The sequence below is a fragment of the Eretmochelys imbricata genome, chromosome 3 (genome assembly GCF_965152235.1).
Source record: "Eretmochelys imbricata isolate rEreImb1 chromosome 3, rEreImb1.hap1, whole genome shotgun sequence".
In the NCBI taxonomy this organism is placed as follows: Eukaryota; Metazoa; Chordata; order Testudines; family Cheloniidae; genus Eretmochelys; species Eretmochelys imbricata.
This window is the reverse complement of record NC_135574.1, coordinates 304,680-329,099: the sequence shown is the minus strand read 5'-3', so window position 1 is coordinate 329,099 and position 24,420 is coordinate 304,680. Positions and strand designations below refer to the sequence as shown.

Here is a 24,420-nt window from a genome sequence, read left to right as displayed (position 1 = left end):
TTGCGTTTTGGCATTTCTCAGGGAGCTGGTAAGTGTTTCTCCCTGCCTATTCCGGTTAGTAGTGGGCATAGCTCTTTTATCATTCAGGAAGGGCAGGGATCCATTGCACAGGTTGTGGCTCTAATATTTTTCTGGGCTTCCTGGACTTCAGCTAGTGTGATGGGGAGGGTGGATGGATAATAGGATCTAGCTGGGGTTTTCTTGCCCAGTTATCTGTAACCTGGGCCTTTCTCTGTGCTGCCCCTGCCCAGCTAGCGTCCACACACATGTGCATGTACACACCCCCTGTCAGGGTTCCCTCCCCACTCTGAACTCTAGGGTACAGATGAGGGGACCCACATGAAAGACCCCCTAAGCTTATTTCTACCAGCTTAAGTTAAAAACTTCCCAAGGCACAAATCCTTCCTTGTCCTTGGATGACTACTGCTGCCACCACCAAGTGAGTTAGACAAAGATTCAGGAAAAGGACCACTTGGAGTTCCTGTTTCCCCAGAATATTCCCCCAAGCCCCTTCACCCCCTTTCCTGGGGAGGCTTGAGAATAATCTACCAACCAGATAGGTAAACAAGGTGAGCACGGACCAGACCCTTGGGTTTTTAGGACACTAAAAAACAATAAGATTCTTAAAAAACAGAACTTTATTATAAAGAAAAAAAGTAAAAAGCACCTCTGTAAAATTAGGATGGAAGGTAATTTTACAGGGTAATAAGACTTAAAACACAGAGGATTCCCCCCTAGGCACAACTTTAAAGTTACAAAAAACAGGGATAAACCTCCCTCTTAGCACAGGGAAAGTTTACAAGCTAAAACAAAAGATAATGTAACACATTCCTTGCTATTACTTACTATTTTTGTAATATTAGATGTATCATTTCAGTAGGAGCTGGATTACTTGGTTGGTCTCTCTCTGTCTCAGAGAGAACACACACAGAGCACAAAAACAAAGCCTCTTCCTCCCCCCCACCCCCATTTGAAAGTATCTTCTTTTCCCATTGGTCCTTCTGGTCAGGTGCCAACTAGGTTAATTGAACTGATTAACCCCTTACAGGTAAGGGGATTCTGTACCTCTGGCCAAGAGGGATTTTATATTACTGCATACGTAAAAGTTGTTACCCTTCCCTTTATATTTATGACATGCCCCCCCAAATCACAGATGGTGCGAGACAGCCTGTTCCACACTGGCTGTGATTTCTTCCTGGAGCTCTAGGAGAAAACAGAGTTAATAAGACACATGCACCTTTAGATATACTGTATAAAAACGAACAATATTTTTCACATTTTAAGGACGATTTTAACCAGTTGATTCTGGGAAATGTCCATAGGAGAGTGCATCAGCCACTTTGTTAGAAGCTCCTGAAATGTGTTGTATTTCAAAATCAAAATTTTGGAGAGCTAAGTTCCACCGAAGAAGTTTTTTATTACTGTCCTTGACAGTATGAAGCCACTTTAGCGCAGCATGGTCAGTTTGCAGGTGGAAACGCCGCCCCCAAACGTATGGGCATAGCTTTTTGAGAGCATACACAATGGCGTAACATTCCTTTTCGCTGATTGACCAGTGGCTTTCCCTCTCAGTTTTTTGCTGAGAAACACGACAGGATGGAATTTTTGATCAGGTCCTTCCTGCATTAAAACTGCTCCCACACCGTGCTTGGATGCATCTGTGGTTACTAGGAAAGGTTTGTTAAAGTCTGGGGCCCTTAGCACAGGGTCAGACATGAGTGTTGCTTTTAAGCTGGTTAAAGGCCTTCTGACACTCTTTTTAGTCCACTGCACTGCATTTGGCTGTTTCTTTTTGGTCAAGTCTGTCAGTAGGGCAGCAATTTGGCTGTAGTGCGGTACAAATCGCCTGTAATATCCAGCCAAGCCTAAGAAGGATTGGAACTGTTTCTTTGACTTTGGGACAGGCCACTTTTGGATAGCATCCACTTTGGCCTGTAGGGGAGTTGATAGTTCCTTGACCCACCTGGTGTCCAAGGTAAGTCACTCTGTTTAGGCCTATTTGACACCTTTTAACCTTAACAGTTAGTCCTGCCTCCCTTATGCACTCAAAGACTTTTTGCAGATGCTTCAGATGTTTTGCCCATGAATCAGAAAATATGGCCACATCATTAAGGTAGGTGACTGCAGATTTTCCCTATCCCACTAGGAGACTGTCTACAAGTTTCTGGAAGGTGGCGGGTGCATTCCGCAGCCCGAAAGGGAGCACATTAAATTCATACAGCCCGACCTGTGTGGTGAAGGCTGACCTTTCCTTGGTGGATTCATCTAGCGGTACCTGCCAGTACCCCTTGGTTAAGTCCAAGGTAGACATGAACTGGGCACATCCCAGTTTCTCCAGTAGCTCATCTGTGCGTGGCATTGGATAGTTGTCTGGGCAAGTTGCAGCATTTAGCTTACGGTAGACCATGCAAAAGCATATCTCCCCATCTGGTTTGGGAACTAAAACTGCTGGAAATGCCCATGCACTGTTAGAGGGGCACATTACACCCATCTGTAGCATGGTCCTGGATCTCCCGTTCTATAGCTGTTTTGGCTTGAGGAGACACCCGGGAAGGTTGGGCTTTAATTGGGCGAGCATTACCTGTGTCAATGGAGTGGTATGCCCGTTCGGTCTGTCCTGGGGTGGCTGAGAACATCGGTGTGAAGCTAGCGCACAGCTCCTTGATCTGCTGTTGCTGCCTACATCCGAGGGTCATAGAGAGATTCACCTCTTCCACACCACCGTTACTTTTTCCTTCATAGTAGACACCTTCAGGCCATTCAGCGTCCTCTCCTCTCTGGGCTGTAAACTGACAAACCTTTAATTCTTTGGAATAAAAGGGCTTTAGAGAATTAACATGGTACACTTTAGGGTTTAGGTGGGGGAATGCTATGAGATAGTTAGCTGCTCCCAGGCGCTCTTGGACCGTAAATGGCCCTTGCCATGACGCTTCCATCTTATGGGCCTGGAGCACCTTCAAGACCATGACCAGGTCCCCTACTTTGAAGGAACGCTCTCTGGCATGTTTATCATACCAGGCCTTTTGCTCTTCCTGAGCATCTGTTAGGTTTTCTTTAGCAAGGGCTAAAGAGTCTCAGAGGGTGTTTTGTAGGTTGTTTACAAAGTTTCAAATGTTAGTTCTTGGAGAAGGCGTAAACCCCTCCCATTGCTGCTTCACCAACTGTAATGGCCCCTTAACCTTGCGGCCATACACATTTTCAAATGGTGAAAACCCTAAACTGGGATGTGGTACAGCTCTGTAGACAAAGAGCAACTGCTGTAACACTAGGTCCCAATGGTTGGAGTGCTCATTTACGAATGTACATATCATGGCCCCCAAAGTTTCACTATATTTCTCCACCAGGCCATTTGTTTGATGGTGGTAAGGAGTGGCAACCAAGTGATTTACCCTATGAGCTTCCCAAAGGCTTTCCATAGTTCCTGCCAGGAAATTAATTCCTGCATCTGTGAGGATGTCGGAGGGCCAACCTACCCTGGCAAAAATGTCTGCTAGTGCCTGGCACACACTTTTTTAGCCCTGATGTTGCTTAGAGCTACTGCTTCCGGCCATCGGGTGGCAAAATCCATGAAAGTCAGTATCTACTGCTTTCCCCTGGGAAGGACCCAGAATATCCACAGCTACTTGCTGAAATGGAACCTCAGTTCTTCACTGGATAGTGGACCTCGACTTGGTCCCTCAGGAAGCGATGCGGGGGATGGGGCTGGTTCCGGGGACAGTGACCCGATCTCCGCAGGTGCACTTGGTTGGGGTTCAGGCTCCAGCTGAGCTTCTTGTGCAGGTTTAGCTGCTGCTACCAAGGCGGGCTCGGTGGGGCCCTCTGGTGTTGGGGTTGCAGACGGGGTTGCAAGCGCTGGACTCAGTGCTGGCAATGGTTTTGGTGCTGGTTGCTCTGCCGGTTCTGGTTCTGGGTCTGGCTCTGGCTGGGTCTCTGTGACTGGGTCCACTACTGCTGTCGCAGATGTTTGCCTGGGGGTCCAGTTCCACCACCTCAGTCTGGGACTCTGGTATCACAGACTGGGCCCTTGTCAAAGGCTCAGGAACAGAGCTAGGCATGACAGCTTGCTTAGCCTGGCTGCAGGTGACCATTCCCACCCTCTTAGAATCATAGAATATCAGGGTTGGAAGGGACCTCAGGAGGTCATCTAGTCCAACCCCCTGCTCAAAGCAGGACCAATCCCCAATTAAATCATTCCAACCTAGGGCTTTGTCAAGCCTGACCTTAAAAACTTCTAAGGAAGGAGATTCCACCACCTCCCTAGGTAACGCATTCCAGTGTTTCACCACCCTCCTAGTGAAGAAGTTTTTCCTAATATCCAACCTAAACCTCCCCCACTGCAACTTGAGACCATTACTCCTTGTCCTGTCCTCTTCTACCACTGAGAATAGTCTAGAACCATCCTCTCTGGAACCACCTCTCAGGTAGTTGAAAGCAGCTATCAAATCCCCCCTCATTCTTCTCTTCTGCAGACTAAACAATCCCAGTTCCCTCAGCCTCTCCTCATAAGTCATGTGTTCCAGACCCCTAATCATTTTTGTTGCCCTTCGCTGGACTCTCTCCAATTTTTCCACATCCTTCTTGTAGTGTGGGGCCCAAAACTGGACATAGTACTCCAGATGAGTACTAGGCTGGCTAACCTAGTGAGGAGGGCTTTAAACTAGGTTCACCGGGGGAAGGAGAGCAAAGCCCTGAGGTAAGTGGGAAAGCGGGATACCGGGAGGAAGCACAGGCAGGAATGTCTGTGAGGGGAGGGCTCCTGCCTCATACTGAGAATGAGGGGCGATCAGCAGGTTATCTCAAGTGCTTATATACAAATGCACAAAGCCTTGGAAACAAGCAGAGAGAACTGGAGGTCCTGGTGATGTCAAGGAATTATGACGTGATTGGAATTAACAGAGACTTGGTGGGATAACTCACATGACTGGAGTACTGTCATGGATGGCTATAAACTGTTCAGGAAGGACAGGCAGGGCAGAAAAGGTGGGGGAGTAGCACTGTATGTAAGGGAGCAGTATGACTGCTCAGAGCTCCGGTACGAAACTGCAGAAAAACCTGAGTGTCTCTGGATTAAGTTTAGAAGTGTGAGCAACAGGAGTGATGTAGTGGTGGGAGTCTGCTATAGACCACCGGACCAGGGGGATGAGCTGGATGAGGCTTTCTTTCGGCAGCTCGCGGAAGCTACTAGATCGCACGCCCTGGTTCTCATGGGTGACTTTAATTTTCCTGATATCTGCTGGGAGAGCAATACAGCGGTGCATAGACAATCCAGGAAGTTTTTGGAAAGCGTAGGGGACAATTGGCTAGATTGTCGGGCTCAACGGATAGTGATCAATGGCTCCATGTCTAGTTGGCAGCCGGTATCAAGTGGAGTGCCCCAGGGGTTGGTCCTGGGGCCGGTTTTGTTCAATATCTTCATAAATGATCTGGAGGATGGTGTGGATTGCACTCTCAGCAAATTTGCGGATGATACTAAACTGGGAGGAGTGGTAGATACGCTGGAGGCCAGGGATAGGATACAGAGGGACCTAGACAAATTGGAGGATTGGGCCAAAAGAAATCTGAGGTTCAATAAGGATAAGTGCAGGGTCCTGCACTTAGGACGGAAGAACCCAATGCACTGCTACAGACTAGGGACCGAATGGCTAGGCAGCAGTTCTGCAGAAAAGGACCTAGGGGTGACAGTGGACGAGAAGCTGGATATGAGTCAGCAGTGTGCCCTTGTTGCCAAGAAGGCCAATGGCATTTTGGGATGTATAAGTAGGGGCATAGCGAGCAGATCGAGGGACGTGATCGTCCCCCTCTATCTGACATTGGTGAGGCCTCATCTGGAGTACTGGGTCCAGTTTTGGGCCCCACACTACAAGAAGGATGTGGATAAATTGGAAAGAGTCCAGCGAAGGGCAACAAAAATGATTAGGGGTCTAGAAAACATGACTTATGAGGAGAGGCTGAGGGAACTGGGATTGTTTAGTCTGCGGAAGAGAAGAATGAGGAGGGATTTGATAGCTGCTTTCAACTACCTGAGAGGTGGTTCCAGAGAGGATGGTTCTAGACTATTCTCAGTGGTGGAAGAGGACAGGACAAGGAGTAATGGTCTCAAGTTGCAGTGGGGGAGGTTTAGGTTGGATATTAGGAAAAACTTTTTCACTAGGAGGGTGGTGAAACACTGGAATGCGTTGCGTAGGGAGGTGGTGGAATCTCCTTCCTTAGAAGTTTTTAAGGTCAGGCTTGACAAAGCCCTGGCTGGGATGATTTAATTGGGGATGGGTCCTGCTTTTGAGCAGGGGGTTGGACTAGATGACTTCCTGACGTCCCTTCCAACCCTGATATTCTATGATTCTATGAGGCCTCACCAATGTCGAATAGAGGGAGACGATCACGTCCCTCGATCTGCTCCCTATGCCCCTACTTATACATCCCAAAATGCCATTGGCTTTCTTGGCAACAAGGGCACACTGCTGACTCATATCCAGCTTCTCGTCCACTGTCACCCCTAGGTCCTTTTCTACAGAACTGCTGCCTAGCCATTTGGTCCCTAGTCTGTAGCTGTGCATAAAACTAGCTTGGCTAGTTTTATGTTTCAGAGTAACAGCCATGTTAGTCTGTATTCGCAAAAAGAAAAGGAGTACTTGTGGCACCTTAGAGACTAACCAATTTATTTGTCTTCCCCCAGCAGCATGGGAATGGGATAATCATCATAGACTGCAAAAGTCCACATTCCTGACCAGCCCTTGTACTGAACAGGCAACTTGGCTGTAGGCAAGTCAAAAGAGTTTGACTTGAAGGGTTGAATCGTCCCTTGGGCCTCTAGGTTGATGAATTTGGGGTCCACTAGGGATTGATGGATAGCTGACACCTGTGTTCCAGTGTCCTTCCATGCGATAACCTTCTTCCCACCCACACTCAGTTTCCCTTCGTTCCGAGGGTATCTGGGAGGCATCTGGGCCTGAGGACCTTTGGTGTGACCCCAGTGCAATGAACTGCAATCTGTTGGGGTTCTTGGGGCAGTTGGCCTTTACATGCCCCAGCTTGTTACATTTAAAACATCACCCAGCTGACTGGTCAATGGGGCGAGGTGGGTTGCTGGAGAATGGTGTGGTGGGACAATAAGGTGTCTGGGGTTTTCCTTGGGGTGTAGTTCGGGCCTTGGGCTGCCCCTGGTGGTAGGATGTGGTCTCGGGGTGTCCCTTCTGGTATCCGCCCAAACTGCGACCAGGGTTGTTCCTCTCTGCTACCTCCATCTGTTTTGTTCTGATTTGCCCTGCCTTTCTGACAGTCTGGGACTGTTCGTATTGATCAGCATAAGAAGCAAGACTTTCTGCTGAGTCCATTTTCTTATCCCATAAACACAGTTTTACATCATCATTGGTCATAGTCAGGAACTGCTCCTGGACAACCAAATCACACATTCCTTTAAAGCTAGTTACACCCCTTCCTTTGATCCATTTATCTAACAGATCCTTTATCTGGTTTACATAAGCCACATTACTTAGTCCAGCCTCTCTCTTAAGGGCTCTAAATTTCACTCTGTAAGTTTCAGGTGTAATTTGAAATTGCTTCAAAACCAAATCCTTGAATTTACCATAGACAGAAGCATCCTCAATAGGCATTTTGTTGAATATATTCAGAGCTCTTCCAGTCAATTTTGCTACCAATGTGGTCATCTTGTGATCTTCAGGAATTGCATGGAGAGTGCACAGTCTTTCAAAGTGATGAAATATTCAGCAGTATCACTGGATTAATCATACTGTGGACATAGTCGCTCCCGTTTGTGGATTTTTGGGGAGGTGGAGCCAACTGCTGAAGGGTTTTGTCCTTTTAACTTTATCACCTCCAGTTCATGCTTCCTCTCTCTTTCCCTCTCCTCCTGAGCATGCTGCCTCTCTTTTTCCTTCTTCTCCCTAGCAGCTTTTTCTCTGGCCACTTGTGCATCAATCTCCATCTGTTTTAATTCCAGTTGTCTTTCATGTTCCTTCTTTCTTTCTTCAGCTTCCAATCTTGCTAAATCTAGTTTCTTTTGGACATCACTTTCTGTCATCCTAACCTCCCTGCACTTAGCCTGCCTAACCCGAGAGCTAGAAAGAAAAAAAACCCTAGCTTGTGAATTCCCTTGCTGTAGCTTAAATACTCTGCCCTGAGGCAGAGAAGAAAGAGGAAAAAAAACCCAAAACCTCCAGCTGCTCTCAGCTTAAAAAAAAAGTGTCCTTTTAAAACAACAACAACAACAAACCTCCCTGACATCAAGCAAGTAAAAGAAAAAATACTTTCTTTTTAAAATCCTGAGGTCTGTGCTTCTGGTTCAGAATGATCCCACCGTGCTGCTACCATGTCAGGGTTCCCTCCCCACTCTGAACTCTAGGGTACAGATGTGGGTACCCACATGAAAGACCCCCTAAGCTTATTTCTACCAGCTTAAGTTAAAAACTTCCCAAGGCACAAATCCTTCCTTGTCCTTGGATGAGTACTGCTGCCACCACCAAATGAGTTAGACAAAGATTCAGGAAAAGGACCACTTGGAGTTCCTGTTTTCCCAAAATATTCCCCCAAGTCCCTTCACCCCCTTTCCTGGGGAGGCTTAAGAATAATCTACCAACCAAATAGGTAAACAAGGTGAGCACAGACCAGACTCTTGGGTTTTTAGGACACTAAAAAACAATTAGATTCCTAAAAAACAGAACTTTATTATAAAGAAAAAAAGCACCTCTGTAAAATTAGGATGGAAGGTAATTTTACAGGGTAATAAGACTTAAAACACAGAGGATTCCCCCCCTAGGAACAACTTTAAAGTTACAAAAAACAGGGATAAACCTCCCTCTTAGCATAGGGAAAATTCACAAGCTAAAACAAAAGATAATGTAACGCATTCCTTGCTATTACTTACTATTTTTGTAATATTAGATGTATCATTTCAGTAGGAGCTGGATTACTTGCTTGGTCTCTCTCTCTGTCTTGGAGAGAACACACACAGAGCACAAAAACAAAGCCTCTTCCCCCCCCCCTTTTTTATATTACTGCATACGTAAAGGTTGTTACCCTTCCCTTTTATATTTATGACACCCCCATTCACCCAACCCTGGCTGGGGCTGTCATCTCTGATGTCATACACAACTCTGAGTTTGTCCATCCCCCAGCAAAGCCATGTAGATTTGGAGCAGACAGGAGCCAGCCTTGCTTCCCAGCCATTCTGGCTGTCATAGTCCTCTTCTCAGTGTTACTTACCACTCCCCCTGGTTCCCTGGCCTGCTCAGGATCAGTGTACAGGGCTCTGCAAATGCCGCTTGCTGAGCCTTATGAGAGCCACTCCAGCACCATTCCTGAGCTGCGCTGAAATGGAATCTGGTCTCTGTCCCTGCTCTGACTGGCATGCTCTCCCCACAGCGGTTCACGGGGCACTCCCAGGCCAGGTGCCTGGAGGGCCTGCTGCAGACCATATATGACGCTGAGGTGCTCTCAGATGACATTCGCAATACAGAGATCTCCAAACATATTGCAATAGCAAAGGAGAAGAAGAAGGTAACAAGGCCCATGCCCTGTCTCTCCTCAGCACCCCACCTCATGGTGTCATGCACGGTGGGGCCCCAGCCCACTGGCTCCAGTCTGCTCAGATGTGCGTCTCGATGGGTCTGGTGCAAACTCTGGCACCTGTAACACCAGCACAGGGACATGCAGCAACAGCTTTCGAAGGCAGGAGACAGAATTTCAGGTGGTTGGTGTGGGGCGAAGATTGGGAGCCACCTTCCAAAAACCATCATGAGTGCTGGGGCTTCCCCTTGCAGAGGGGTGAGGCTCTCGGGAGGCACCAGCAGGCAGGTTTCCCCCTGGAAGGGGGGAGGCCACCCCAGATGCATTAAGTAGACAAGTGGGGTGCTGATGCCCCCAAATCCCTAGCAGGTGGTGCTCCCCTTAGCACCTGCACACCAGGGCCTGTGCAACTGGCTGAGCTGGTGGGGAAATGAGCTGGTGAGCGCTCCCCCTGCCTGATTCTGACACTGTCTCCTCTTATCTCCCAGGTTGTCCCCACAGCCCTTCTGTGCCTGCTGCGGAACTGCTCAGTGCAGGAGGCTCAGCTGCGGCTTGACACCTCCCCATCCATCCGAGCAGCCATTGAGTCCTCACTGAATGCTCCGGGGCGCAAACGGGGTGCAGACAAATCAGACTCCACAGGCAGGAGCATGTAGGAGGCAGCACCCATCCACTAAGGGGACTATGTGGGGAGGGAAGGGCCTAGCATCGTTAACTTCTGTACAGATCCAGCAGTGTGGGCTGTCTTCCAGGCAGGGAGAGAAGCCAACTCCCTGAACAAGAGCAGCAGCTGGGATCTGGTGAACACGAGCAGCACCTGCCTAGATGGGAGGCCAAGTGCCATGGGCTCTCCTGTTAGCTCCTGGTGGGAGGGGACATTACCTGGAGGTGGGAGTCTTGTGTTCTCTAAGAGCCTGAATTTCTTCGGAGGATCATGTGCTCCCCAGGGGTCTGGATTGTTCTGGGTGAGCTAATCTCTGATGGATGGGGTCGGGGGGGTATCAGTTTACCCTGGGGAATCAGGGTGTGGGGTGCACTGTAAGCCTTTGAGCAGGTCAGCTGTTCTCTCTGTTCGGGGAGGAGGAAGAGTCACTCTGTGATATGAGCTCCTGAGGGAAGTTGTTCTGTAATCCCCAGAGCATGGGGTGGGTTGTACGTGTGGGGCTGGTGGGGCTGGATGTTGTCACCTTGTGTTCTGTGATCTCCTGGGAGGTGGGAGGGCTGAGTCACCCTGTGAGCCCTGCAGGGGGGATGTGTGATTGGGGGGGTCATGCTGTGATCTCTGCTGTTGTCTCTTCATTGCTTTTGTTTGTTCTTCTTTTTTTAAATAAACTGTTCTGTTTGCCCAGCTGTCTGTGCTGTCAGCTCAGCTATGAGGGGCTCATGGGCATCTCCCCAGCTTGTGCAAGACCAGAGCTGGCAGCAGAGGGTATGTGTGCCCACCCGTTCCAAACCGTACTGATTGCCAACAGCCCCCAGGGCCTGTCTGTCAGGGCCTAGGCACAGCCCCACCCTGCCAGTAGGGGCTGGAGGGGAAGGGGTGTCTGCATTGTGGCAGTTATTCACTGAGTGGCCGGAGGGCCAGGGCTGTCAAAAACCCTTGTATTTGTCCCTGTGTCCAGCAGCTTCCACACACCCCTGCCATGGCAATCTCCTTTGTTGCATTATCTCTGGAGGTGGGATGATGGATGTTGGAGCTGGAGGTTCGATGTGAGGAACTTGCCTTGCAACAGTCCTGTGTTCTAAAGCTGTGGGGGCACCCCTTGCCTTTGCTTTAGGCATCACATTACCAGGACACTGACAGACAGGAACTGTGGTGGGCATTGTCCTTGACTTTGTAATCATCTCCCTCCTAGTGCTGTCACGCCATCCCTGCATCTCCAAACTCGGTTTGGCTGCACTCTGAGAAGAACAAGATTATGGCGCAATTCTCAGGCAGCAGAACTGAGCTTTCTGGCCGGGCTGGGCAGTCAGTACATTCCTGGGCTTGTAGCCAGCATGGCATAGAATAACCTTTCCCCTTGCCGCAGGGCCTGCGGAGCCCCTGCTATGAGGGCCGCCTCCTCTTTAGCATTCGGCAACCTAGCATTCTGGCTGCTCTGCACCACCTGATCAGTATAGACTGAGGGCCAGAGCGTTGGCTGTAGCTAAGATTCACCTCTGCAATTCCCAACCCTGGGGCCTGCAGGCGGCTCTAGCTTATTCTGAATGCTAACACTCCCTAGGGGCAGAAACAGGCCAGCGTAGTAGCAGGGATCCTGGTCCCAGCCCACATTATCATGAAGGGGGGTTTGTTCTAACTGCTAAGTCAACTCCCACCCCCTCTGCTGACCTGATGGTCCTGTGGCTCCCTGGCCAGACTCTGCCAGCAGCAAGGCACAGAGCAGCCACCTCGTAGCCAGGTCTGGCCCACAGATGTCAAACCACTCAGGCCCAGCATGCACCTGCCGAGCCACACACATTACTGTTCATCATCATCATCATCACTTGGGTGTGTTGGAGCGAGTGGGGTCAGGGTGAGGTGGAGGAGTGCTCAGGAACATGGAAGCGGGGGGATATTGGGCCTGAGAGAGCATGTGGGGAGGGGGTGTTGGGCATTTGAGGGAGTCAGGGTGCATGAAGAGGCGGTGCTGGATGTGTGGCACTGGGGCAGCTGGGTATGTAAGAAGGAGTGAGGGCAGGCCTGGGGAAAGAGGATGGCAGGTCCATGGGAGAGGCAGGCATGTGGAAGTGAGGGGATAGGTGCATGGAGCTGGGAGGTGATTGGGCACATGGAGATGGGTTAGGTGTGTAGGGGAAAGAGGGATCGGGCACATGGAGGTAGGGGGTTGGGCATGTGAAGACTGAGATCAGGCATGGGGTGAAGGAGAGGTGGGTGCATGGAGGTTGGGGGCTCAGGCGGGGGGGGTTGGGCATGTGGGGGGGTCACGCATGTGGAAGTGGAGGGTCAAGCCTGTAAAAGCAAGTGGGGTTAGTGCTGAGTCCGGTTGGGTGCATGGAAGCAGAGGGGGTTTATGCATGTGGAGGTGGAAGGGTTGGGTGTGGAGGGGCTTTGAGCACATGGAGGTTGGGGGGGTTGGTTGTGGAGGGGGTTTGAGCACATGGAGGTGTGGTGGGGGGTTGAGCAGGTGGAGTGGTTGGGTGTGTGTGGAGGGGGTTTGAGCATGTTGAGGTGGAGGGGTTGGGTCTGTGTGTGGGGGGGGTTGAGCATGTGGAGGAGGAGGGGTTGGGTGTGGGGGGGGTTGACCACGTGGAGGTGGAGGGGTTGGGTGTGGGGGGGGGATTGAGCACGTGGAGGCGGAGGGGTTTGGTTTGTGTGGGGGAGTTGAGCATGTAGAAGGGCTGGGTGTGTGGGGGAGGGTTGAGCACGTGGAGGTGGAGGTGTTGGGTGTGTGTGGCGGGGTTTGAGCACGTGGAGGTGGAGGGGTTGGGTTTGTGTGGGGGGGTTTGAGAACGTGGAGGTGGAGGGGTTGGGTGTGTGTGTGGGGGTTGAGCACGTGGAGGTGGAGGGGTTGGGTGTGTGTGTGGGGGTTTGAGCACGTGGAGGTGGAGGGGTTGGGTGTGTGTGTGGGGGGTTTGAGCACATGGAGGTGGAGGGGTTGGGTGTATTTGGATGGGGTTTGAGCACGTGGAGGTGGAGTGGTTGGGTGTGTGTGGGGGGGTTGAGTACGTGGAGGTGGAGGGGTTGGGTGTGTTTGGAGGGGGTTTGAGTACGTGGAGGTGGAGGGGTTGGGTGTGTGTGGCGGTGCTGAGCATGTGTGTGGGGGGGTTCGGTGTGTGTGTGGGTGAGCACGTAGAGGTGGAGGGGTTGGGTGTGTGGGGGCGTTTGAGCATGTGGAGGTGGAGGGGTTGGATGTGTGGGGGGGTTGAGCACGTGGAGGTGGAGGGGTTGAGTGTGTGTGGAGGGAGTTTGACCACGTGCAGGTGGAGGGGTTGGGTGTGTGTGTGGGGGTTTGAGCACGTGGAGGTGGAGGGGTTGGGTGTGGGGGGGTGGTTGAGCACGTGGAGGCGGAGGGGTTGGGTGTGTGTGGGGAGGGTTGGGTGGGTCTGTGCGGGGGGTTGAGCACGTGGAGGCGGAGGGGTTGGGTGTGTGTGGGGGGGTTGAGCACGTGGAGGTGGAGGGGTTGGGTGTGTGTGGGGGGGTTGAGCACGTGGAGGTGGAGGGGTTGGGTGTGTGTGGGGAGGGTTGAGCACGTCGAGGCGGAGGGGTTGGGTGTGTGTGGGGAGGGTTGAGCACGTCGAGGCGGAGGGGTTGGGTGGGTCTGTGCGGGGGGTTGAGCACGTGGAGGTGGAGGGGTTGGGTGTGTGCGGGGGGTTGAGCATGTGGAGGTGGAGGGGTTGGGTGTGTGGTGGGGGGTTTGAGCGCATGGAGGCGGAGGGATTGGATGGGGGGGGGGTTGAGCACGTGGAGGTGGAGGGGTTGAGTGTGTGTGGAGGGAGTTTGACCACGTGTAGGTGGAGGGGTCGGGTGTGTGTGGAGGGGGTTTGAGCACGTGGAGGTGGAGGGGTTGGGTGTGTTTTGGGGGGTTTGAGGACGTGGAGGTGGAGGGGTTGGGTGTGTGTGGGGGGGGTTGAGCACGTGGAGGCAGAGGGGTTGGGTGTGTTTTGGGGGGTTTGAGCACGTGGAGGTGGAGGGGTTGGGTGTATTTGGATGGGGTTTGAGCACGTGGAGGTGGAGTGGTTGGGTGTGTGTGGGGGGGTTGAGTACGTGGAGGTGGAGGGGTTGGGTGTGTTTGGAGGGGGTTTGAGCACGTAGAGGTGGAGGGGTTGGGTGTGTGTGGAGGGGGTTTGAGCACGTGGAGGCGGAGGGGTTGGGTGTGTTTGGGGTGGGTTTGAGCACGTGGAGGTGGAGGGGTTGGGTGTGTGGGGGGGGTTTGAGAACGTGGAGTTGGAGGGGTTGGGTGTGGGGGGGGGGTTGAGCACGTGGAGGTGGAGAGGTTGGATGTGTGGGGGGGTAGAGCACGTGGAGGTGGAGGGGTTGAGTGTGTGTGGAGGGAGTTTGACCACGTGCAGGTGGAGGGGTTGGGTGTGTGTGGGGGGATTTGAACACGTGGAGGCGGAGGGGTTGGGTGTGTGGTGGGGGGTCTGAGTGCATGGAGGCGGAGGGATTGGATGTGTGGGGGGGTTGAGCACGTGGAGGTGGAGGGGTTGAGTGTGTGTGGAGGGAGTTTGACCACGTGTAGGTGGAGGGGTCGGGTGTGTGTGGAGGGGGTTTGAGCACGTGGAGGTGGAGGGGTCGGGTGTGTGTGGGGGGGTTGAGCACGTGGAGGCGCAGCAGTTGGGTGTGTGTGTGTGGGGGGTTGAGCACGTGGAGGTGGAGGGGTTGGGTGTGGGGGGGGGGTTTGAGCACGTGGAGGGGTTGGGTGTGTGGGGGGGGTTTGAGCACGTGGAGGTGGAGGAGTTGGGTGTGGGGGGGGGGGTTGAGCATGTGGAGGTGGAGAGGTTGAGTGTGTATGGAGGGAGTTTGACCACGTGGAGGTGGAGGGGTTGGGTGTGTGGGGGGGTTTGAGCATGTGGAGGTGGAGGGGTTGGATGTGTGGGGGGGTTGAGCACGTGGAGGTGGAGGGGCTGAGTGTGTGTGGAGGGAGTTTGACCACGTGCAGGTGGAGGGGTTGGGTGTGTGTGGGGGGGTTTGAGCACGTGGAGGGGTTCGGTGTGTGTGTGGGGGTTTGATCACGTGGAGGTGGAGGGGTTGGGTGTGGGGGGGTTGAGCACGTGGAGGTGGAGGGGTTGGGTGTGTGTGGGGGGGTTTGAATACGTGGATGTGGAGGGGTTGGGTGTGGGGGGTGGTTGAGCACGTGGAGGTGGAGGGGTTGGGTGTGTGTGGGGGTTGAGCACGTGGAGGTGGAGGGGTTGGATGTGTGGGGGGGTTGAGCACGTGGAGGTGGAGGGGTTGGGTGTGTGTGGGGGGGTTTGAATACGTGGATGTGGAGGGGTTGGGTGTGGGGGGGTGGTTGAGCACGTGGAGGTGGAGGGGTTGGGTGTTGGGTGGGTGCTTGAGCACGTGGAGGCGGAGGGGTTGGGTGTGTGTGGAGAGGGTTGAGCACGTGGAGGCGGACGGGTTGGCTGAGTGTGTGCGGGGGTTTGAGCACGTGGCGGTGGAGGGGTTGGGTGTGTGTGGGGAGGGTTGAGCATGTGGAGGTGGAGGGGTTGGGTGGGTGTGTGGCGGGGTTTGAGGACGTGGAAGTGGAGGGGTTGGGTGTGTGGGGGGGGTTTCAGCACGTGGAGGTGGAGGGGCTGGGTGTTGGGGGGGTACTTGAGCACGTGGAGGCGGAGGGGTTGGGTGTGTGTGGGGAGGGTTGAGCACGTGGAGGCGGAGGGGTTGGCTGGGTGTGTGCGGGGGGTTGAGCACGTGGCGGTGGAGGGGTTGGGTGTGCGGGGGGTTTGAGCACGTGGAGGCGGAGGGGTTGGGTGTGTTTGGAGGGGGGTTTGAGCACGTGGAGGTGGAGGGGTTGGGTGTGGGGGGGGGTTGAGCACGTGGAGGTGGAGGGGTTGGGTGTGGGGGGGGGTTGAGCACGTGGAGGTGGAGGGGTTGGGTGTGTTTGGAGGGGGGTTTGAGCACGTGGAGGTGGAGGGGTTGGGTGTGGGGGGGGTTGAGCACGTGGAGGTGGAGGGGTTGGGTGTGTTTGGAGGGGGGTTTGAGCACGTGGAGGTGGAGGGGTTGGGTGTGGGGGGGGTTGAGCACGTGGAGGTGGAGGGGTTGGGTGTGTTTGGAGGGGGGGTTGAGCACATGGAGGTGGAGGGGTTGGGTGTGTGTGGGGGGGTTGAGTACGTGGAGGTGGAGGGGTTGGGTGTGTTTGGAGGGGGGTTGAGCACGTGGAGGTGGAGGGGTTGGGTGTGTGGCGGGGAGTTTGAGCACGTGGAGGTGGAGGGGTTGGGTGTGTTTGGAGGGGGGTTGAGCACGTGGAGGTGGAGGGGTTGGGTGTGTTTGGAGGGGGGTTGAGCACGTGGAGGTGGAGGGGTTGGGTGAGTTTGGGGGGGGTTGAGCGCGTGGAGGCGGAGGGGTTGGGTTTGTGTGGGGGGGTTGAGCATGTGGAGGTGGAGGGGTTGGGTTTGTGTGGGGGGGTTGAGCATGTGGAGGTGGAGGGGTTGGGTGTGTGGGGGGGTTGAGCACGTGGAGGTGGAGGGGTTGGGTGTGTGTGGGGGGGTTTGAATACGTGGATGTGGAGGGGTTGGGTGTGGGGGGGTGGTTGAGCACGTGGAGGTGGAGGGGTTGGGTGTGTTTGGAGGGGGGTTGAGCACGTGGAGGTGGAGGGGTTGGGTGTGTTTGGAGGGGGTTTGAGCACGTGGAGGTGGAGGGGTTGGGTGTGTTTGGAGGGGGTTTGAGCACGTGGAGGTGGAGGGGTTGGGTGTGTTTGGAGGGGGGTTGAGCACGTGGAGGTGGAGGGGTTGGGTGTGTGTGGGGGGGTTTGAGCACGTGGAGGTGGAGGGGTTGTGTGTGTGGGGGGGGGTTGAGCACGTGGAGGTGGAGAGGTTGAGTGTGTGTGGAGGGAGTTTGACCACGTGGAAGTGGAGGGGTTGGGTGTGTGTGGGGGGGTTTGAGCACGTGGAGGTGGAGGGGTTGGTTGTGTGTGGGGGGGGGGTTTGAGCGCGTGGAGGTGGGGGGGGTTTGAGCACGTGGAGGTGGAGGGGTTGGGTGTATGGGGGGGGTTGAGCACGTGGAGGTGGAGGGGTTGGGTGTGTGGGGGGGGGTTTGAGCACGTGGAGGTGGAGGGGTTGGGTGTGTGGGGGGGGGGTTTGAGCACGTGGAGGTGGAGGGGTTGGGTGTGTGGGGGGGGGTTTGAGTACGTGGAGGTGGAGGGGTTGGGTATGTGTGGGGGGGTTTGAGCACGTGGAGGTGCAGGGGTTGGGCGTGTGTGTGGAGGGGGGTTGAGCACGTGGAGGGTGGGGGTTGAGCACGTGCAGTTGGAGGGGGTTGAGCATGTGGAGGTGGAGGGGTTGGGTGTGTGTGGGGGGGTTTGAGCACGTGGAGGTGGAGGGGTTGGGTGTGTGTGGGGGGGTTTGAGCACGTGGAGGTGGAGGGGTTGGGTGTGTGTGGGGGGGTTTGAGCACGTGGAGGTGGAGGGGTTGGGTGTGTGTGGGGGGGTTTGAGCACGTGGAGGTGGAGGGGTTGGCTGTGTGTGGGGGGGTTTGAGCACGTGGAGGTGGAGGGGTTGGCTGTGTGTGGGGGGGTTTGAGCACGTGGAGGTGGAGGGGTTGGCTGTGTGTGGGGGGGTTTGAGCACGTGGAGGTGGAGGGGTTGGCTGTGTGTGGGGGGGTTTGAGCACGTGGAGGTGGAGGGGTTGGCTGTGTGTGGGGGGGTTTGAGCACGTGGAGGTGGAGGGGTTGGCTGTGTGTGGGGGGTTTTGAGCACGTGGAGGTGGAGGGGTTGGCTGTGTGTGGGGGGTTTTGAGCACGTGGAGGTGGAGGGGTTGGCTGTGTGTGGGGGTGTTTGAGCATGTGGAGGTGGAGGGGTTGGGTGTGTGTGGGGGGGGTTTCAGCACGTGGAGGTGGAGGGGTTGGGTGTGTGTGGGGGGGTTGAGCACATGGACGTGGAGGGGTTCGGTGTGTTTGGAGGGGGGTTGAGAACGTGGAGGTGGAGGGGTTGGGTGTGTGTGGGGGGGTTTGAGCACGTGGAGGTGGAGGGGTTGGGTGTGTGGGGGGGGGTTTGAGCACGTGGAGGTGGAGGGGCTGGGTGTGTGTGGAGGGGGGTTGAGCACGTGGAGGTGGAGGGGTGGGGTGTGTGTGTGGAGGGGGGTTGAGCACGTGGAGGGTGGGGGTTGAGCACGTGGAGTTGGCAGGTTTGAGCACGTGGAGGTGAAGGGGTTGGGTGTGGGGGGGGGGTTTTGAGCACGTGGAGGTGGAGGGGTTGGGTGTGTGTGGGGGGGGTTGAGCACGTGGAGGGGTTGGGTGTGGGGGGGGTTTGAGGACGTGGAGGTGGAGGGGTTGGGTGTGTGTGTGGAGGGGGGTTGAGCATGTGGAGGGTGGCGGTTGAGCACGTGGAGTTGGAGGGGTTGGGTGTGTGTGGGGGGTTTTGAGCACGTGGAGGTGGAGGGGTTGGGTGTGTGTGGGGGGGAGTTGAGCACGTGGAGGGGTTGGGTGTGTGTGGGGGGGGTTTGAGCACGTGGAGGTGGAGGGGTTGGGTGTGTGTGTGGAGGGGGGTTGAGCACGTGGAGGTGGAGGGGTTGGGTGTGTGTGTGGAGGGGGGTTGAGCACGTGGAGGGTGGCGGTTGAGCACGTGGAGGTGGAGTGGGTTGGGTGTGTGCGTGGGGTTGGCACGTGGCAGTGGGGAAGGGCAGTCACATGGGGTGAGGGGGTTGGGCACATGGCAGTGTGTGTGGAGGTGTGGGAGGTGTCATGTGCTTCTTGTACCTGGTAGGTTGCAGGGCTGCTCCAAGCAGGTCAGGCTTTTGTCCCAGATATGGACTGGCTACAGCCTCCTTTAGAGAGACAGAGGGATGCCAGCGATGTGTCTTCCAAAAGACCCTTTAATGCTCTGCTGGCTAGCTCCGGTCACTGTCACCTCGTGGCTGAACTGTATAATACAGGCTAATTCCATTCCCTCTCCTCCATTAAGTGTCACATTCCCACCATTTACAAAATGCACACTGTAATGCTTTCTTTAAATTTCAGTATGTATCAGTCTATTAAATGTCTGTGAATCATAGTGTTTTTTTCTAATTACATAACCCAAACGCATAACAACTTGGCCCTCTGGCTATCCATTTGTTGCACCGACTGTCTCTGGCAGGTTTGCAATCTTCTGCAGAGTTGTCTCTCTTGATTGTTCTGTCTGAGGAACGAACTGAAGATGTTGATGGTTTCTGTTGAACTCTCCACTATTAGTCTTGAGCACATATGATCTGTCCAATTAATTGTTTTTCTTTATGACAGCTGGAGTTGTCCAGCCTTTCTCCCCATCTTGTTTGACACAAACATGGTCACCAACCTTCTAGATCCAGCAGCTCTCTGAGAGATGTCTGTTGTAAAGGCATTCATAAGTTCTTTTTATCCTATTTGGTTGCTCTCTTTATGTCTGGCCACTTTGTAGGTACACTGAGGGCCAAAGTTGGAACGTAGTTCTGAGTTGTCTTCCCATCAGGCGTTGGTTGTTCTGGACTATATCCACTAGCCGCTATGTGTTGATCTGTACCTCAGAAGAGCAAGGAATGGATCATCTGGCTGTAGGATTTTCTTAGCTCTCTGTACAGCTCACTCAGCCTCTCCATTTACATGTGGGCTGCTAGTAAAATGATTAAAACAATTTTTCATTCAGAATGACTTAGATTCCGGTGCAGTGAATTGTGGTCCATTGTCCATCACTAGTTGTTCAAGAATAGTGAAATGAGCAAAAGTGGACTTCAGTTTCTCGCTACACTGCAACCTGCTATATCTGTCAAACACATTATTTCTATATGTCTGGAAAAATAGTCCACTCCAACCAGATAACAATGTACTCTGACTCTGTGTAAATCTGCAGCTAGTCTCTACCAAGGTGTGGCTGGCAAAGATGGTGTTGTGTTGTGTTGGTCTGTTAGTTCTGTAACATTCATATGCAAATACTTTGTCCATACTGAGGCCTGGTCACCACATTGATTGGTTGGTGCATTCAGTCACGGCATTCAGTCTTTGATGTCCTTCATGGATGAGGTTTAGGATTTTTGCTTTCATTGCATTTGGAATTGCGATTCAATCGCCTTTAATTGTGAGTCCATTTGACTGATTTGGTCCATGTACTACAAAGTAGTCTCTTGTCACTTCTTTAGTGAGCTGTACTATTACAGGGGAGGGTCAGGTGCATGGGGGGAGGGATCAGGAGCATGGAGGTGGGAGGAGTGGGGAATGTCAGAGCAAGTGGGGTTGGATGCGTGGAGGAGAGGAGGAGATGTGGGGTTTGTTAATGAGTGGGGTTGGATGTGAGGGTAGGAAAAGCTAGGGGGAAATTAACCCAAAGCAGGGAGATGAGAGGAGAGAGGTGATGGAGGAAGACAAACCCGTGTGCTACCCTGGGAAGAGCAGGCTGTGTGCAGCAGCGCAGGGAGCCAGGCCAAGAGCAGCATCTCTGAGACCTTGGCTCCTTCACTGAGATTTTTCAGGCTGCACAGCATCCCATTTAAGCAGCATCTGAGTTAATGATGCCCTGTTTAACAGGACACAGTCACACTAGTAGCTGCTCGGCCATAATCACAGCAGAAGTCATAGATCCCAAGGCCAGAAGGGTCCATTGTGATCATTCTAGTCTGACCTCCTGTATAACACAGGCCAGAGAACTTCCCTCAAATCAATCCTAGAGCAGAGCTTTTAGAAAAACATCCAATGTTGACTGAAAAATTGTCAGTGATGGAGAATTCACCACAACTCTTGGTGAACTGTTCCAATGGTTAATCCCTCTCACAGTTAAAAATTTACGCCTTACTTCCAAGGTCTACTTACTTAGGTCTGAATTTGTCCAGCTATAACTTCCAGCCATGGGCTTGTGTTAGACCTTTCTCTGCTAGACTGAAGAGCTCATTATCAAATATTTGTTCCCTATACAGGTACTTACGGACTGTAACCAAGTCACCCCTTAACCTTCTCTTTATTAAGCTAACTAGATTGAGCTCCTTGAGTCTATCACTGTAAGGCATGTTTTGCAATACTTTAAACATTCTTAGGGTTCTTCCCTGACCCCTCTCCACTTTACCAATATCCTTCTTGAATTGTGGACACTAGAACTGGACTCAGTATTCCAGCAGCAGTTGCACCAGTCCAAACACACAGGTAAAATACTCCTCCTACTTGAGATCCTCCTGTTTATGCAGATCCCAGGATCACTTTAGCCCTTTTGGCCACAGCATTGCACTGGGAGCTCATGTTCAGCTGATTCTCCACCATGACCCCCAACTCCTTTTCAGAGTCCCGGCTTCCCAGGATCGAGTTCTGCATCCTTTAAGTATGGACTACATTTCCCGCTGAGCTGTATTGTATACATTACATTTATCCACATTAAAACACCCATTGTTTGCATGCAGTCAGCTTACCATGTGATCCAGATTGCTCTGTATCAGTGACCTGTCCTCTTCGTTATTTACCATTCTCCCAATTTTGTGTCATCTCCAGTCTTTATCAGTGATTATTTTATATTTTCTTCCATGTTAAATAGCAGAGGGCCAAGACCCAATCCCTGCAGGATACCAATAGAAACACACATGTCCAATGATGATTCCCCATTTACAATTACATTTTGAGTTAGCCAGTTCAATCCATTTAATGTGGGCCATGTTGATTTTATATCATTCTAGTTTTTTAATCAAAATATTGAGCTGTACCAAGTCAAACGCCTTACAGAAGCATATTACATCAACACTGTATGTTTGGTTAATAAAGGAAATAATTTCATCAAAAAAGATATCAAGTTATTTTGACAGGATCTATTTTCCATAAGCCTGTGTTGTCTGGCATTACTTATCCTACCTTCTAAAAAACATTTATTAGTTGAGTCCCATATCACCCACCCTATTGTATGACTCAGGATTGATGTCCGACTGACAGGCCTATAACTATCTTGGTCATCCCATTTACCCTTTTTACTTATTGGCCCAACATTAGCTTGCTTCCAGTCTTCTGGAACTCACACAGTGTTCCAAAATTTATGGAAAATCAACATTAACAATCCAGTGAACACCTCAGCTAGTTCTTTTAAAACTAGTGGATGCAACAGGAGCATCTAACGGGAGTTTTGCAACGGAGTTCTCCAGGTGAAGGAGGAGCGATTACGTAACTCTTGGGGTAAGATTGTTGTCTGTAGTATGTGTGTTTGTGGTGTGCTTGCTGCTTGACTGAAATATACCATGTGGTCTGTTTGTTTGGGGAACCGTGTGCTGAGCCTAGTGGCCTGCTAGGCAAGGCTGAGAGCTTCTTAACAAGACTTTGATCCCTAAGCCCTTTAGCACCTATCAACCCTTAACCAGGGGGCGGGGCTACTCAGGGAGAGCAGGGCTTTAAAAAGCCCATTCCTAAATGACCAGAGTAGCTAGTGAATAGGGGAGTTCTGTGAGGGAGTTTACAGGGGCAATGGGCCCCGGGGGGGGGGGGGGGGGGAAGGGGGCTAGATACACTTAACACTCTTCAAACTTAAGGCTAAAAACACCCCCTGATAAAAACAAAACATCAACAAAGGAACAAGCTGCAGGAGTAAAAAGAGAATGTAGGTGTAATGTCGACAGACCTCAGTCGTCACCAGGCGGGATCAAACCTGGGACCTCTGGAGCTTAGTGCATGAACCTCTACTGCATGAACTAAAAGCCAACTGCCTTTTAGTTAAGGCTGTAGAGCAGACTCGTTTTCTCTTTCTCTCTCTTGGGGGCAGGGATAGCTCAGTGGTTTGAGCATTGGCCTGCTAAACCCAGGGTTGTGAGTTCAATCCTTGAGGGGGCCATTTGGGATCTAGGGCAAAAATTGGGGATTAGTCCTGCTTTGAGCAGGAGGTTGGACTAGATGACCTCCTGAGGTCCCTTCCAACCCTATGATTCTCTTAAGTGGTCTCAGTGCCACTAGATGGGATGGAACACCACACCCAAGAGGCGTGTGTTACACAGGCAGAAGTCCAGCAGCAGAGTGGGGGGCTACCCAGTTTATTGCACACAATGCAGCATGTATGATTACCTACCCTACGGGCAGGTGTCATATGTGTGCATTCGGTGCAAGGAGCTCCTGGCCCTCAGAGACTGTGTACAGGCTTCAGAGAGCAGAGTGGCTGAACCGGAGGAGCTAAACAGAGACACAGAGGAGACTTTCTGGGACACAGTAGAATGGTCCCACCCCAAGTTTGACAGCCTCTGTGCTGTTGAGGAGGATGAAAGTCTCAGGGAAGGAAAACATCTAACTGGACCAGAGGGAAACAATCCCATAGTTGGGACCCTCCTTCCAGATGATGATGTGGTATCCTCTCGCACTGAGGAGACCTCTCCGGGGGAGGGAACTCCAGTTATTAGGAAGAGACAGGTATTAGTAATGGGGGATTTGATCATTAGAAATACAGATAGCTGGGTTTGTGATGACCGGGAGAACCGCATGGTGACTTGCCTGCCTGGTGTGAAGGTTGTAGATAGATCTCTCTAGACATCTAGACAGACTTTTGTGTAGTGCTAGGGAGGAGCCGGTGGTCATGGTACGTGTAGGTACCAATGACATAGGGAAGATAGGAGAGACCTCCTGGAGCACAAATTTAGGCTGCTAGGTAACAGATTGAAGTCCAGGACCTCCATGGGAGCCATTCTCTGAGATGCTTCCAGTTCCTCGCACAGGGCCAGTTAGACAGGCAGAACTGCAGGGTCTCAATGCGTGGATAAGAGGATGGTGTAGGGGGGAGGGGTTTAGATTTATTGGAAACTAGGGAGCCTTTTGGGAATGGGGAGTCTGGTGGCACCTTAAAGACTAACAGATTTGGGCATAAGCTTTTGTGGGTAAAAAAACCCACTTCTTCAGATGCATGGAGTGACAATTACAGATACAGGCATAAATATACTGGCACATGAAGAGAAGGGAGTACCTTACAAGCGGAGAACCAGTGTTGGCAAGGCCAATTCAGTCAGGGTGGATGTGGTCTACTCCCCATAATTGATGAGGAGGTGTCCATACCAAGAGAGGGAATATTGCTTTTGTAGTGAGCCAGCCACTCCCAGTCCCTGTTCAAGACCAAATTAATGGTGTTAAGTTTGTAAATGAATTGTAGCTCTGCAGTTTCTCTTTGAAGTCTGTTTTTGAAGTTTTTTTGTTGAAGGGTGGCTACTTTTAAATCTGTTATTGAATGTCCAGGGAGCTTGAGGTGTTCTCCTACTGGCTTTTGTATGTTACCATTCCTGATGTCTGATGTGTGTCCATTTATTCTTTTGTGTAGACTGTCCAGTTTGGCCAGTGTACATGGCAGAGGGTCAATGC

At 52.4% G+C, this 24,420-nt stretch overlaps 1 protein-coding gene across 1 annotated transcript in view; it reads left to right on the top strand.

Moving 5' to 3' along the window:
* Positions 1 to 10,178, top strand: part of GCKR (glucokinase regulator) — a 41,868-nt gene extending 31,690 nt beyond the window's left edge. Inside the window, exons 18-19 of the mRNA XM_077811446.1 lie at positions 9,379 to 9,513; positions 10,011 to 10,178. Coding sequence (XP_077667572.1) covers positions 9,379 to 9,513; positions 10,011 to 10,178 — 303 coding nt within the window. The remainder of the gene's footprint in view (positions 1 to 9,378; positions 9,514 to 10,010) is intronic.
* The last annotated feature ends 14,242 nt before the right edge of the window (positions 10,179 to 24,420 follow it).